Below are 17,487 nucleotides of genomic sequence, written 5' to 3' on the forward strand. Positions count from 1 at the left end.
AAAGGGACCTCCACATTGGTTTGTCCTAGGTATTTTATGTTTTCTATATAGCTGATGCCTTCGCATTACTATTATTTCTTATTCTACTAAGTCATTTTTGACTACTAGGGGTTTCAGTTGCTGCAACATGTTCTTTTTTTTTATACCAGAATGTTTTTGGGCAATTGTAGGTGGCCTTTTCGTCAGCAAGTAAGTCCTTTTGATTTCTGGAGGTTGCTTTTATATACAGTTGCAAAAAAAAGTATGTGAACCATTTGGAATGATATGGATTTCTGCACAAATTGGTCATAAAATGTGATCTGATCTTCATCTAAGTCACAACAATAGACAATCACAGTCTGCTTAAACTAATAACACACAAAGAATTAAATGTTACCATGTTTTTATTCAACACACCATGCAAACATTCACAGTGCAGGTGGAAAAACTATGTGAACCCTTGGATTTAATAACTGGATGAACCTTATTTTGGCAGCAATAACTTCAACAAAAGGTTTCCTGTAGTTGCAGATCAGACGTGCACAACGGTCAGGAGTAATTCTTGACCATTCCTCTTTACAGAACTGTTTCAGTTCAGCAATATTCTTGGGATGTCTGGTGTGAATTGCTTTCTTCAGGTCATGCCACAGCATCTCAATCGGGTTGAGGTTAGGACTCTGACTGGGCCACTCCAGAAGGCGTATTTTCTTCTGTTTAAGCCATTCTGTTGTTGATTTACTTCTATGCTTTGGGTCGTTGTCCTGTTGCAACACCCATCTTCCGTTGAGCTTCAGCTGGTGGACAGATGGCCTTAAGTTCTCCTGCAAAATGTCTTAATAAACCTGAGAATTAATTTTTCCTTCGATGACAGCAATACGTCCAGGCTCTGATGCAGCAAAGCAGCCCCAAACCATGAAGCCCCCACCACCATACTTCACAGTTGGGATGAGGTTTTGATGTTGGTATGTTGGTGTGCTTTTGCCTTTTTTTCTCCACACATAGTGTTGTGTGTTTCTTCCAAACAACTCAACTTTGGTTTCATCTGTCCACAGAATATTTTGCCAGTTCTGCTGTGGAACATCCAGGTGCTCTTGTGCAAACTGTAAACGTGCAGCAATGTTTTTTTGTACAGCAGTGGCTTCCTCTGTGGTATCCTCCCTTGAAATTCATTCTTGTTTAGTGTTTTACGTATCGTAGATTCACTAACAGGGATGTTAGCATATGCCAGAGACTTTTGTAAGTCTTTAGCTGACACTCTAGGATACTTCTTCACCTCATTGAGCAGTCTCCGCTGTGCTCTCTCAGTCATCTTTACAGGATGGCCACTCCTAGGGAGAGTAGCAGCAGTGCTGAACTTTCTCCATTTATAGACAACTTGTCTTACCATGGACTGATGAACAGCAAGGCTTTTGGAGATACTTTTACAACCCTTTCCAGCTTTATGCAAGTTAACCATTCTTAATCGTAGGTCTTCTGAGAGCTCTTTTGTGCGAGGCATCATTCACATCAGGCAATGCTTCTTGTGAAAAGCTAATCCAGAACTAGTGTGTGTTTTTTTATAGGGCAGGGCAGCTGTAACCAACACCTCCAATCTCATCTCATTGATTGGACTCCAGTTGGCTGACACCTCACTCCAATTAGCTCTTGGAGATGTCATTAGTCTAGGGCAGTGATAGGCAAACTGCGGCTCTCCAGCTGTTGCAAAACTACAACTCCCACCATGCCCTGCTGTAGGCTGAAAGCTGTAGGCAGTCTTTGCATGCTGGGAGTTGTCGTTCTGCAACAGCTGGAGAGCCGCAGTTTGCCTATTACTGGTCTAGGGGTTCACATACTTTTTCCACCTGCACTGTGAATGTTTACATGATGTGTTCAATAAACATGGTAACATTTAATTCTTTGTGTGTTATTAGTTTAAGCAGACTGTGATAGTCTATTGTTGTGACTTAGATGAAGATCAGATCACATTTTATGACCAATTTGTGCAGAAATCCATATCATTCCAAATGGTTCACATACTTTTTTCTTGCAACTGTAATTATGATGCTGCAGTGGATCAGTTCTGTTTACTTATGGTCAACTGATAGACTGCATTACTAACTGAATAGTCATTCTGAAATAATTGCTACTGTGTAATTTTCTATTTGTCTGTTTTTGTTTTAGTCATTTTCATCTCTGCATCAAAAACCATTATTTGTCGACCTAACAGTGGAAAATGGGCAGAGGCTGAAGGTTATTTTTGGATCTGCAGTGGGGTTTCATGCCATTGATGTTGACTCTGGGACAGTGTATGACCTTTACCTGCCCACACATGTAAGTATTATATGCAACTGGTGTTTTTTTTAGATTTGGAGGCATCTTTCCAACAATTCTTAGAAGAAAGTACAAATTATGCAAATTAGGTGGGTATAATTATACTAAAATTATTATTCAACTGAATCTGAGAAACTAGACTGATGACTGATCTGGAACCCCAGTGAGAGCTTAGAAACTATGGACACCTTTGCATTGATATTTTTTTATTGCTTGTTTGCTTCCTAAATGCAAAATAATACAACTTTCTAAATAGTATTCATTAAAAATATCCTTCCATTTTGCCTCTGCATAGTTTGTGTTATTCCTGCACCTAGCTGATGCTGCTGCAGAATCTGACACAAGTTCATCAGTGCATTGCTCCTGTGTCTGACAGCTCTGTCTGCTCTATCCCCCTTTTCTCACTGTTGTAGATAGCAGCATAGATGGAGGTGGGTGTACACAGCAGATGTGTGTGAAAAAAAGGAGGGGGGGATCCAAGGAATGCTGCATAGACAGGCTGTAGATAGGGTAGAAAGCATACACAAGGAAGTTTACAGGGGGAAGGCAGCAACATCCTGAACACACAGATTCAGCATGTATTAGGGTACTTTCACACTAATGTCATTCTTTTCTGGCATTGAGTTCCGTCCTAGGGGCTCAATACCGGAAAAGAACTGATCAGTTTTATCCTATTGCATTCTGAATGGAGAGCAATCCGTTCATGATGTCTTCAGTTCAGTCTTTTTGACGTTTAAGGACAGAGATAATACCGCAGCATGCTGCGGTTTTATCTCCGTCCAAAATTCAGGAACACTTGCCTGAATGCCAGATCCGGCATTTTTTTCCATTGAAATGCATTAATGCCGGATCCGGCCCCAAAACTGATCAGTTTTGCCGGAACACTCAGAATCGGAATCCTCTGCCGGAACTCGGAATCCTCATGTAAAAAGTCAGAAACTAGGCATGGCATACAAACTAAATTTTAGCATCAAGGAAACAAGGAATAAAGATTGCAGACTGAAACTTTTTTGCATCCTTTGTTACTCAAGGTAATTACTAACATATGTAAAAATAATTATTTCCATGTGAAAGGTGTCCATAGCCTTTAACATCCTACAGTTGATTTTACAATGTTTCAATAAAGAATTGAATTTTATTTCCAGACCTGGTGCTGGACTTACTTTCTACCTTTGGATTATGTAACTGACACAATGTATGCGCATAGACATGGTGACTCCAAAGGAGTGGGTGAGCTCGAACTACTGTACAAAAAAGCACATAAGGGGAGATTAACATTTGCTACACCGGTCTTGACATCTCTTGCACTGCTGGAGGATGCAATTAATTTTTTAAAGAGGCGCACATCATAAATTAAGCCCATCCAGCAGCAGTCCATGTGCCTAGATTGAAATCTCAGTCATCATTTCAGCTATGCCCGTCTTGATATTCCATGCGCCACTGAAGAACCAAAATTTTCTTCTGTGATGTTATGTGGCGATCCTACCATCAATTCTTGGTGGGGTGAGGTCACTGACAAGTATTCTGGGTGCATTTATGGGTCCGAAATTCAGTAGTCAGTTTCCTGTTTGCTAATGCAAATTTAGCAAATAACAATGAAAATCATTCCCATAGAATAAATGGAATCCCTATGAATTTCACTGGAGGGATCTTAATTCCCTTGTCCCACTGGGCTATACAGCATTTCAGGATAAAGGAGTCCTGTTTTCATGGAGCAAAGGGCATGATGGCGACAATAAGATTTATCTCTAAGGGCCCCATTGCAGCAACATGATCTGTTGCTGTGATAGGTACATCCTCATCTCGAGTGACGTGTATGCAGAACTGAGTCCAAGTCTAAACTTTTGTAACGTTTAACAATACAGTCTAGAAATAAAAGCAGGAACACAGCTATTATCTTATTATACTTACTAACATTTAAAAAATCTAAATCAGGACATTAAAGAAAATCTGTGACCATGAAAATGCAGTGCAGCATGTTAGGCCTGCTCCACATTTATCAGGCCATCCAGCTCGGTTCCCCTCTGGCGTGTTGCAATAAATGGGGGAGGGGAACTGAAGCCTATACTGATCCCATCGTATTCTATGGGATTGTGCTCATACATCCGGTGCATCACTTATGATGTCAAGTAGCACCAGACCGCATGCTACGTTTTTCAGTCCGGCGCTATCAGTCTATATCACTGAAGTGGAGTACAAATATACTGTATCAGCTGTGTCTGACCATGCCACAAAACAACTGTCAGAGCACTGAAATATGTGAAGAGGGCCTTATAGAGCAGAAGAAGCTGAGCAGACTGGTATCTCGTTTTGTGGGTAGAACATTCAGTATCACATAGAACATAATCAAGCCGATCATATCTTGGTGTATATTTGTGTAAACCCACATTCAAACTTTTAAGCTATACATCAGTGTTGTAAAAATTCATCATTTTCTCAGCAATGTTTAGGCTTGAAATGCATGGAAATAACAGCTGCCTAACTGCATTGATTAGGCTTTGCATGCCAGGTAATTGTCAGATACCATTGATTTCAATAGAGTTAGATTTTCGAGTAGCGCTTTATCCACTTTGCTTAATTGTTGTAAACAGTAACAGTCAGCAGATCAAGAAGGAAAAATCTGAAGTGTGACATCTTCCATAACCACTTATTGCAGTGCCCACTCCCTCTAAATTCTGGGTGAGAAGTGGAAGAGGTACAAGAATCTGTTGGCAGCCGGGTCTTATGGGCTGTAAGGATCATTGTTAACAGCTCTTCTGCACTAGGTTATTTCAGTGCTATTTATGATTCTGTAGGTTATTGTTATCAAGGCTACGGGGACCATGTTTTTTTTTTTATTATTGCTTTCTATTCATTTTGGGCCACAAATAATTTTTTCAATTGGTCTTCATAAAAAAAATGTCTGCTCTTTTCTCTGTAAAGATGTCATTCCCTGTGTATTTGCAGAGAAGCAAGCTTTCTGTTCACAGGAAGTCCTTCCTGTCAGATTGAAGCCCAGGCTGCTCATGTGTAGTCTTTATCTCTGAACTCCCAACAGCTCAGAAACACAAAATTATTATCAGTTTGAGAAGAACTGAGCTATAATGAGTTTTAAGGTGGATTTAGACTGCCAGATTTTCAGACAGATTATCGGAAAACGACCATTCCTGCGAACACTCTTTTCCGACATCTAAATGTGCCACCGATCACCCGTTGAATGAGCAAAACACTCGTTCATGGGGTGATCCTGTAATTCATGCAGGCACCACCAATCATCGGTTCTGGGCAGCAATAGCGATAGCTCGTCCTCATACTTACATGTAAATGCAGCAGTCTCCTTCATTGAATGTGCAGCAGACTGTCAGGAAAGAACGCTTCCTTCCCGATAATTGGCTTTTACATCATGTGGTGTAAACCTGCCTTTTTAGCTCACAATGTTACATAACATTCTATCCAATACATGCAGAGGAGGGGATTGAACATCCGTCCCCTATCCCAAATTTGGTGGGTAAAATATTTTCAGGAAGAGTGCAAGGCCTACTCATGATTCTTTGAGCTGACCCATTAATGCTTTAATATGCGCTTTTGCACCTGACTTACTCCATATTGTTGTTTACGTATGCATGTATTGCCCAATGAATGAAACATAAATGAAGAATGTTGCAGCACTCCAAAAATATCAACTTCAAGAAGGCTGTTTATTCTTCCATGTACAAAAAAACAGCAATGCTTCAGTTCTATCACAGGATCTTTTGCAGTATGCGTTTTAGGCAGGTGTTGAAAAAATACTGCAATGTAAGAACGCTTTAAAAAAGTTTTTTTTATTAATTAACAAAATGCAAAGTGAATGAGCAAAAAGAGAAATCTAAATCAGATCAGTATTTGGTGTGACCACCCTTTGCCTGCAAAACAGCATCAGTTCTACTAGGTACACTTACACACAGATTTTGAAGGAATTAGTCAAGGAGGTTGTTCCAAACATCTTGGACAACTAACCACAGCTCTTCTGTGGATGTAGGCTTGCTGAAATTCTTTATGTAATCTCAGACATCAGGGCTCTGTGGGAGCCATATCATCACTTCCAGGACTCCTTATTCTTAATTGTGTTGAAGATAGTTCATGGAGTTTGTTCCAAGCCTAAGATCTCGCTTCCGGATACGCTCTTCGGGGGTAGTGAGAATTTTGTTCGCTTTAGAGAGGTTTGCAAACTCCATTTTCGCCTACTTCCCCATTCCTCTGGTGATGAGGAGCAGAGGGTGGGGATCATCATCTCGCTGCTCAGGGATAACGCTCAGTCTTGGGCCTTTTCGCTGCCGGTGGGGGCACGGCCCCTCCGATCGGTGGATGAATTTTTTGTATCCCTGGGGCAGATATATGATGACCCGGATCGTATTGCTCTGGCTGAATCTAAACTGCGTCTTTTATGCCAGGGTAAACAGTCCGCAGAGATATATTGTTCTGAATTTCGGAGATGGACAGCTGATACTGGTTGGAATGATGCTGCACTCCGAAGTCAATTTTGCCATGGTCTTTCGGAAAGATTGAAAAGATGCATTTGCTTTTCATGAGAGACCAGCGTTGTTAGAGTTTGCCATGTCTCTAGCTGTTCGTATTGACAGGCGTCTTAGAGAGAGAGAGGAGAATACTCTTTCCTGTCATATTCAGCCCAAGGACAGTGGGGCTGTCTCATTCAGTGCGCAGGGGTCTCAGTCTGTCTTAATCCCCTCTGAGGAGGAGGCCATGCAGCTGGGTTTGCTTGCCTCTGATAGCAGAGGATTCAGCTCTCAGAGGAGGGTTTGTTTCTGTTGTGGGGGTATAAATCATTTGGCTAATGTTTGCCCTTTAGGAGATTCAAAAGAAAAAAAAGAAACCCTCTAAAAACTTTCCATTTGCTACTATTGGCAAGGTTGATGCGGAAATTGAAGGTTTGCCGTTTGCTTGTAGTTCCCGTTTTCTCCTACCTGCCAGGGTGGCGCTAGACAGCAAGAACATTGTGAGATTTTTGTAGATAGTGGAGCAGCTGTTAATCTCATTGATAATCAATTTGCAACAACGCATGGTTTCCAGGTGTACACTTTGGAAAAGGATATACCTGTTTTTGCTATCGATTCCGCTCCACTTTCTCAAAGATCGTTAAAGGGCATAGTTCACAATATCCGTTTGACTATGGGTGACGCTCATGTTGAGGATATGTCATGTTTCGTCTTAAGCGGATTACCTACTCCTCTAGTGTTGGGGCTACCCTGGCTCACTAAACATAACCCCACCATTGATTGGCAAGCAAGGCAAATAAATGGTTGGAGTGAGTTTTGCAGAGAGAATTGCCTCACGGCGTCTCTTTAAGAGGTTTCTACCAAGACTGTGCCATCTTTTCTCTCTGAATTTTCTGATGTGTTTTCCGAGAGTGGTGTCCAGGAGTTGCCCCCTCACCGAGAGTACGACTGCCCTATTAATCTCATCCCAGGCACCAAGCTGCCAAAATCACGACTATACAATCTCTCCCAACCTGAAAGAGTCGCTATGCGTACTTATATCTCTGAGAGCCTGAGAAAGGGACACATCCGACCCTCGAAGTCACCTGTTGCTGCTGTTTTTTTTTTTTAAGAAAAAAGATGCTTCTTTAAGACCTTGTCTGGATTTCTGGGAGCTGAACCGTATCACGATTCGTGACCCATATCCGCTTCCTCTGATCCCGGACCTGTTTAACCAGATTGTTGGGGCTAAAGTTTTTTCTAAGTTGGATTTAAGAGGGGCATACAACCTAGTCAGGGTCAGGGAAGGGGACGAATGGAAGACGGCCTTCAATACCCCTGAGGGTCATTTTGAGAATTTGGTTATGCCCTTTGGTTTGATGAATGCTCCGGCCGTCTTCCAACATTTTGTGAACATCATTTTTTATCATTTAATGGGGAAATTTGTACTGGCGTATCTAGATGACATTTTGATTTTTTCTCCTGATTTCAAGACTCATCGGGACCACCTATGTCAGGTCTTGCTGATTCTGCGGGAGAATAAATTGTACGCTAAACTGGAAAAATGTGTGTTTGCGGTCCCGGAGATTCAATTTCTTGGTTTTCTTCTCTCCGCTTCTGGTTTTCGGATGGACCCTGAGAAGGTCCACGCTGTGCTTGATTGGGAGCTTCCTGAGAATCAGAAGGCGCTGATGCGGTTTTTGTTGTTTGCCAATTATTACAGAAAGGGGGTGGATTTTTCCTCGTGGTCGGTAGATTCGCTTAAAGCCTTTTCTAGTATTAAAGAGAGTTTTGCTTCCGCTCCCATTTTGGTACAACCTGATGTCTCTCTACCTTTTATTGTTGAGGTGGATGCTTCTGAGGTGGGTGTGGGTGCGGTCTTATCTCAGGGTCCCTCTCCTGCCAAATGGCGACTGTGTGCCTTTTTCTCAAGGAAACTATTCTCTGCAGAGAGAAATTACGATGTGGGAGATCGGGAGTTGTTGGCCATCAAATTAGCTTTTGAGGAATGGCGCCATTGGTTAGAGGGAGCCAGACACCCTATTATCGTGTTTACCGACCATAAGAATCTGGCCTACTTGGAATCGGCCAAGCGTCTGAACCCGAGACAGGCCAGATGGTCTTTGTTCTTTTCTAGGTTTAATTTTGTTAGTACGTTCCGCCCTGGGGTTAAAAATGTGAAGGCGGATGCCCTGTCACGTTGTTTTCCGGGAGGGGGGAACTTTGAACACCCGGGTCCCATTTTGGCTGAAGGGGTGATCGTCTCTGCTCTTTATCCTGATTTGGAGGCAGAGGTTCAGGCAGCCCAGGCAGAGGCTCCGGATCTTTATCCTCCTCGGAGGTTGTTTGTGCCTCTCGCTTTACGACACAAGGTTTTTAAGGAGCACCACGATACTGTCCTTAGTGGATCTCATTGCTCGGAGATTCTGGTGGCCGGCTCTTCATAAGGCGGTTTAGGGTTTTGTAGCAGCCTGCGAGACCTGCGCTCGTGCCAAGGTCCCTCATTCACGGCCATCGGGTTCTCTCCGCCAGTTACCCATTCCTTCCCGTCCTTGGACGCATCTGTCTATGTACTTTATTACGGACCTGCCTCGTTCCTCGGGGAAGACTGTGATTCTGGTGGTAGTGGACCGTTTTAGCAAAAAATTTCATTCCCTTTCCTGGGTTACCCGATGCTAAGACGCTGGCGCAAGCGTTTGTTGATCACATTGTTAAATTGCATGGCATTCCTTCAGACATCGTTTCTGATCGGGGCCCTGTTTCCAGATTCTGGAAGGCCTTCTGTTCTCGCTTGGGGGTTCGGTTGTCGTTCTCTTCTGCTTTTCACCCGCAGTTGAATGGTCAGACCGAACGTGTCAATCAGAATCTGGTGACATATCTGCGCTGTTTTGTGGCGGAGAATCAGGAGGATTGGTATACTTTTTTGTCCCTTGCTGAGTTTACTTTAAATAACTGTCGCCAGGAGTCCTCTGATAAGTCACCATTTTTTGGTGCATATGGGTTTCATCCGCAGTTTGGGACATTCTCTGGAGAGGGGTCTTCCAGTTTACCTGATGAGGAGAGATTTTGTCATTTATTTGGCAAAAGATTCAGGGTAATCTGAAGAGGATGAGTGAGAGATATAAGCGTGTGGCGGATAAGAGACGTGTGCCTGGTCCGGACCTGAATGTGGGTGATCTGGTGTGGTTGTCTACAAAAAAATATCAAACTTCCGGATCCCGACTTCCGGTTCCGGCGCCAGCATGAGAAGACGCAGCCACTAAGAGCTCCGAGAATATCTGCACCTAAAAGCGCAAAATCCCCAGATATCTTGACCCTAAAATTGCTAATAAGGGTTGCTTTGCCTACCTACACCTTTACAGCCGGTCTATGGACCGTTATATACTTCAGATGGGGAGCAAATCAAAGAAGAATTCGGCAAAGCCCGGGAGGGTGCCAAAAGAAAATGAAATGACAGCGCCTCTAGAAGGGGACGATAACTTGCAGTCCTCTTCCATGGGGGAAACTATGACGGAAGGTCAGAACGGGAGAGACGACAACATAGAAATTGATTACAAACACTTGGTGGTCGAAGTGGCGTCTCGTATATTACCCGACCTCCAAGAATCGCTGGCGTCCCCAGTCACACAGTCTTTTGTGGCATAGCAGGCAGAAGTGAGCCTGCACACCACGAGGTTAGAAGACCTGGAATCGAGAGTGGCAACGCTAGAATCTGATAACGACCTTAATCGCTCTCGCCTCTCAGACGCTATGAGGGAGAATGCTAAATTGTGGTAAAGAATTGAAGATCTGGAGAACCGCTCGAGGAGGAGCAATCTCCGTCTGATAGGCCTACCTGAAAACATACCGGCCAAAGAGCTGACTTATATCTGCAGCAATGAACTCCCGCAAGCCCACTGCAAAGTGGAGAGAGCTCACAGGGTTGGTCCGTACGTGCCAATGGACAATCCCAGCAAGTGGCAGAGTTTACCTTCAGCCTCCATATGAGCGACGAGACCTCGCCAGGTCATAGTTAAGTTCCTCGACTATTCTGACAAAACCGCCATCTTGAAAAAGTACAAGCAGGGAGGAAAGCCTGTCATGCTAAGAGGCCATCGTGTACTACTATTTGGCGACTTTTCGGTGGCGGTCACGAAGCGCAGGAGAGCCTCTACACCCTTGTGCTCGGCCATCTTTAAAAATCAAATCCGCTTCTCTCTTATGTACCCGGCCATATTAAAGGTCTTATCCTCGGATGGAACTGTGGAAACCTTTACGGACCCGGAGGAAGCGGCAAGAGCACTGAGGATCAGCCATACGGGCCCACGCCAGCTACCAGCTATTACTTGTGCAGACGACCCAACACCACCATCACCGCTGCAAGCTGAAGGCAAGGAACACCCTGGCGTCAGGAGGCCCACACCGGGAAGGAACCAGAATTAATCACGCTTTGGTTCTAAGGACTCAGACCTGGGATTAGCTGGGACTTGTTCTCACAGAAATGGGGATAAGTATTATGTTCGATACCATATATATTGATGTTATGTTATTGATGTTACAGTACCTTTGCTGCTGTTAATGTACATCTAGCCCAAACGGGTGCAGGTGGGGGGGGTAGATAGAAAGTTATTATCAACACTATTACTGGTTTTCTCAGCTGGAAAAAGGCGAAGTCGGAATTGTTGTTAAGGGAAGGCTTTGTCGGTTAAGACAAGAAATGGATATTAGAAATTTAGGTTATTTGCCGTTCTTTCTGGTTGGGAAAAGGGAAGGGGGGGTTGTTCATCTCTCACTCGTGACCATGGGACTTGCTAAAGAATCATATTGTCCCCCAAATGGATAGTTTTATTAAAATTATATCCTGGAACGTAAAGGGACTGAGGTCCCCTAACAAGCGTCGACTGATACTAAAGCACCTTAAACAATTGGGCGCTGATTTGGCCCTTTTGCAGGAGACGCACCTGCTCGCAGATGATTTTATTAGAATGAAAAGATACTGGGTGGGGGAAGTACATGGTTCGGGGGCGTTGGGAAAAAAGGCGAGGGTGTTAACATTACTGAAAAAGGGCCTACCGTACAAAGTAACAGGTCATACTCATGATAGCCAAGGTAGAATCTCCAACATACGAATGACAGGACCAGGAGGTGATATCAGTATCTATAATGTATACGGCCCTAATGATCCAGATAAGTCCTTTTTCAGCTTGTTAGGTAGTACTGTATCAAGAGACACGTCGAAGCTAAGAATACTCGCTGGGGATATAAATGCCGTTGTCCATGAGGAGGAAGATAGGAGGAAAGCCCAAGGGAGGGGTAAGAAACAGGGGTGTAAAGATAACAGATTACTACAGCTCATGGAAGATACTTATCTGGTAGACCTGTGGAGGATCCGCAATCCAGAAGGCAGAGAATACACCTACTATTCATGTGCGCACCAATCCTGGTCGCGATTAGACTATATACTATGTGACAAACGAGGGGTCAATCACCTCTCCGACCCACAAATTGAGGATATGGTCATCTCAGACCATTCTCCAGTTTCAGTTTTATTAAAAAGAGATGTTCCTAGAGGCACTGATTTTCTCTGGCGATTCCCATCAAACATGATCAAAGACGAGGAGTTTAAAAAGATCTTGAGTGGATGGTGGCTAGAATATAAACAGGAAAATAAAAATATTAACAACCCTCAGCTTCTATGGGATGCGGGCAAATCGGTCCTACGGGGACAGATTATGGCGTATATGTACAGCAAACGGAAAAAGATGAAACAAAAAATGTATCAACTAAGTGAGGACCTAAGGCAGGCTCTCACGTCTTTCCAGGGAAATCCAAATCAGGATGCTCGTTTGAAATGGTGGAACGCTAAAACTGAATATGAGCAATGGATTCACAAATGGGACAGCCTGGCGCAGTCTAGATGGGAGGCGACTTTATATAGGCATGGGGACAAGGCGGGTAGGCTCCTGGCACGATTAGCAAAAGGGCAGAGACTGATTTCCACTATCCAATCTCTTAGAGATAAGGGGGGGAAATTAACCACACATCCAAGAGAGATTAATGACATTCTGAAGGAATTTTATGCAGACCTATATGAATCCCAATCGCACCGGCTGGCAGAGGGGAAATCCTGGTTAAAAAAGATTCCACTTCCAAAACTGACAGATGAGGATAGAGAATCGTTAAATGCCCCAGTCCCATCAGAAGAGGTACTAACATATATCAAAAATTTAACCTTAGAGAAGGCCCCGGGACGGAACGGTTTTAGTGGCAAATTTTTTCGTATCCTCGCCCAAGATATAGCCCCAATCCTTTCACAGGTCTACTCGAACTACATGAAGTGAGAACGGATTCCAACGCAAACTAATACAGCTTATATTAGAGTCCTGCCAAAACCCGGTAAGGAACCCACCAATACGGCTTCATATCGCCCAATCTCCCTTATTAATGTCGACCTTAAAATCATATCCAAGATCTTGGCTGACAGATTGTCCCGATTACTGCCGAAACTAGTGTCTTCAGCCCAGGTGGGTTTCATCCAGGTGAGGGCAGCGGTAATGAATATAAGAAAAGTGCTGATGATGCTGGACGAGGTCAAAATCAGGCCTGCCAGTCATCCATCTCCGGCCATAATTACTATAGACGCAGAAAAAGCATTCGATAATGTGGAATGGGGATGGATGGGGGAAGTCTTAGATGTCATGGGATTTTCAGGCCCCTTCAGACAATATGTAAACGCTATCTACTCGAATCCGCAGGCAACAGTTCTTACGCCGGGTTTCATATCTGGACCTATAGCCTTGGGGAAAGGTACTAGGCAGGGATGCCCACTGTCTTCGCTCCTATTCAATCTAGCACTGGAGCCTCTCTCCCGACAGATAGAGAAGGACAACAAACTAGAGGGCATCAAAATTGGCTCACTCGGCAAACGGAGGGTAAACATGCACTATTCGCAGACGATCTCTTGATATTCTTAGAACATCCGCATAGGGACATCAAACATTTATTCCGACTGCTGACAGAGTTTGGCTCCAAGTCAGGATTTAAAGTAAATACGGATAAGTCGGAACTAATGTTTTTGGGAACCAGGACATCGTCTTCTTATAAACAACCCCTGGGGGTTCCTATTCAAATTGCTTCCCGTTCGATTAAATACCTGGGTATAAATATAAGGAAAACCCCTGAGACGTTATATTCGCTAAATTACCCGCCGTTAATCAGAAAAGATCCTCGAAGACATAAAAAGGTGGAGGAAACTTCCCTTATCCCTGGGAGGTAGAAGCCAACTCCTGAAAATGATGTGTGTAGCTAAACTTTTATATCCCATGCAAACAATGCCTATTCTCCTAAAACACGCTGATGTAAACTCTCTAGAGAAAGCATTCAGATCATTCCTATGGGCGGGGAAGAAACCAAGACTATCCTTAGCAAAACTCCAGCTACCCAAAAACGCAGGGGGACTGATGTTCCCTGATATAAGGGCATATAACCTAGCAAGCCTCCTAAGACATAGTATAGATTGGTTTTTTAAAACAAATTACTACACGAATACACCTATAGAGGAACAGTTAGTATATCCATGGAACTTGTCTGGGTTAGTTCATACCAAATATGGTGCCATGCCTTCTATAATTAAGCAGAGCCTCTTGGTGAAAGACACAGTGGCAGTGTGGAAGGCAACGCGTAAGCTGTTTTCTTTACCTTTTGCACTCTCCAAATACATGTGTCTGTGGGGCCATCCAGAATTTCCAGCTGGGGTGGAGGCTAAACATTTTAAACTATGGAAAGAGAAAGGGATCACCACAGTGAGGGAAATATGGAACACGCAGGAAACTAGATACTGCTCTTTCCCAGAATTCAAAAATAACTTCCAGCTGAACTCAGACCAGCACTTGCTGGCCTTCCTGCAAGTCAGGGGCTTTCTCACAAAACGAGTATTGAATTTATCTAGGGATATAGCCTCAAATGACTTTGACCTATTAGTGGGACAAGGGCTTAGGAAGAAGTCCCTATCAGAAATATATCGCGGAATTAGAGACAGGAAACAGAGGCAAGTAGCAGAGAATACTTTCTCCCAATGGAAGAAGGAATTTCCGTCCATAGACATCAGACAACTTATTCTGCGAGGGTGGGACACAGTCAGGAAAGTAACGCCAAATGAAATATGGAGGGAAACACACTTTAAGATGATACACAAAGCCATATATGGTTTCCAGTTTGCCTCTCCGGCACATTCCTTAGATAGAATCACGAGGTGCCCCAAATGTCAGGAAAACGGCACCGATCTTTACCATGGAATATGGTCATGTCCAGAGACAAAGAGATTCTGGGCCTTAATTAGGAACCAGATTAAACAGCATCTAAAAGTAACAATACCTTGCACTCCTGAAACTGTCCTGTTTCATGTAGGTCCAGAAAAAGTAAAACTGACTCCGCTTATACATCTCTTACTCCTCGCTGCAAAAAGATGTTTATTCAGAGAGTGGCTAAAACCCAACACGCCATCAATGACAGATGTATTTGTCCACACAAAATCCTGTTTTCTCGTGGAAAGAACGGAGGCGGAACAATTCCAAGGGAGATTCATTGACACCTTTTTCCGTAGATGGGAGGTCTTTATTGCAATAGCATTTAACAATGAGGAAATAAAGGAAATAATGACACCCTTTATATACTCAGAATGGTACCTGAAAGGAAAGACAGCAAATACTCTAGGCAAACTCCTAATCGACTAATTGGGGACTGAAAAGTTTGGTAAAAAAAAAATAAAAAATTTTTTGTGGAAGAAGGGGTCGCGAGATGAGAGAAAGGGAAGGTTGAAGGGGGGGAGGGGGAAGAGTTTTCTCACTGTTGTAACGTTTATTAATGTTTCAAATCAATGATCAATCTCTATTGGTTATGTAATATTACCTGTAATCAATGAAATGCTGGACATTTTGTACCTGTTTACCCAGATGCTTGTAAAGGTAAAATCGAATAAAAATTATATAAAAAAAAACAAAACTGAAGGTTCCCTCCTGGAAGTTGGGTCCTAAGTTTATTGGGCCTTACAAGATCTTGTCCGTCATCAATCCCGTTGCCTTCCGTCTTGATCTTCCTCAGACTTGGAAGATCCATAATGTTTTTCACAGGTCCCTATTAAAACCTTATGTCCAACCCACTGTACCCTCCTCTTTGCCTCCTCCTCCGATTTTTGTTGATGGTAATCTTGAATTTCAGGTCTCTAGGATTGTGGATTCTCGCATTATCCACGGTTCTCTTCAGTACCTCGTTCATTCGGAGGGTTATGGTCCTGAGGAGAGGATGTGGGTCCCAGTGGCGGACATTAAGGCCACTCGTCTCATCAGGGCTTTCCATAGGTCTCATCCTGAGAAGGTGGGCTCTGAGTGTCCGGAGTCCACCCGTAGAGGGAGGGGTACGGTCACCGCCAGTTCTGTGAGAAGGTCTGGCAGGCGTTCTTCTCTACCTCTTGTATGACGTTCTTTATTTTGGTTTCACTTTGTCATCTCCTTTCCTTCTGCCAGGTGTCACTTATTTAGACTAATCGCCTTCCTTTATATTCCCTCCCATACTGCCTCACTTTGCAGTTTATACTACTTCCTGGATGAAGTGTTCACTGCTGGAGGCTGCTGCTGTTTGCTCAGATAAGTCTTTTCCTTTATTGTGTTTCCTTGCTGGCTTGATTCTAGGTGACCCTGACTCTGTCCGTATTAAGTGCAGGGAGCCGGTGGTCGTGTCCCCTCACTATTATAGGGTTTTCAGGTGTCACACAGTCTTGGGTACGTGGGCATGCAATCGTCTACCATTGAGACCCTTGCATGTGCATAGCAGTCAGGGAGAGCTCTTAGGGTTTTTAAGGGCTCACCTATATGCTCCTTAGTTTGGGATCAAGCCAGTCAGTCGTTTATTTATAAGTTCCAGCTATCTGCAACTTCATCCGTGACAATGGTACATGGTGATTTTTTTTGCTGTGTGGCCCCAATGCTCTCCAACATCATGTCTCACTGAAACAAGTCAGAATAAGGATTTATTCTTCCAGCACAATATGGACCATTGTTCATAAAAATTTACAATATTGGAAGATGAATAGCAGATGAGTTCCCAATCAGCAGAGGCACTTGGTTCCTTGGGGCTGGAGAGGAGCATCTTTAAGACTTAAAATAACTGACCGATCCCCTGACCGGTCATTGTAACTACACAAATAAAATAAAAATAATCACATTCCAAGAGCTATAACTTTTTTGTTTTTTCATCAATGTACCTGTATAATGGCTTATTTTGAGCAACACAAGTTATAGTTTTTAATGCTCCATTTTGGGTACATATAATTATTAATTAAAGCCAGCTGTTTAGCTTAAACCCCCTAAATGCCTATATGAACATGTTGTGGCAGTTATTAGAAGAAGTAAAATCAACCATCATCATCTTCTCTATTGTCAGAGTGAAGCCTGAGCAAGGAACTTTGTAAGCGACAAGGTTAAAAAATGGGAGGGGGGGGGGACATTGTAATTATTTAAATTGCTACCTGAATTTCAAACTAATTGAGGTCTTTTTTCTGGCCTTACTTATAGAAAGTAGAGCAGCTTGTTAAAAAAAAAACAGACTGAATATTTCTCAAGAAATTATGTCCTTAATTTAAGGTTCCCCTCAGAGATTTTCTTGCAATTGTGTCTTTTTCTTTTTTTTTTTTCATCTAAAAATAAACATCTTCCCTCCCTGTTCAGCGTGAATGATCTGAAATAATGCGTGGATCTTCACAGTTCTTCTACAG

At 43.2% G+C, this 17,487-nt stretch overlaps 1 protein-coding gene across 1 annotated transcript in view; it reads left to right on the forward strand.

Annotated features, from left to right (window-relative positions):
- NRK (Nik related kinase) overlaps positions 1-17,487 on the forward strand; it is a 336,723-nt gene that overhangs the window by 272,347 nt on the left and 46,889 nt on the right. Inside the window, exon 29 of the mRNA XM_040442402.1 lies at positions 2,140-2,289. Within this exon, the coding sequence (XP_040298336.1) occupies positions 2,140-2,289 (150 nt within the window). The remainder of the gene's footprint in view (positions 1-2,139; positions 2,290-17,487) is intronic.

Source organism: Bufo bufo, chromosome 8 (genome assembly GCF_905171765.1).
Source record: "Bufo bufo chromosome 8, aBufBuf1.1, whole genome shotgun sequence".
NCBI lineage: Eukaryota > Metazoa > Chordata > Amphibia > Anura > Bufonidae > Bufo > Bufo bufo.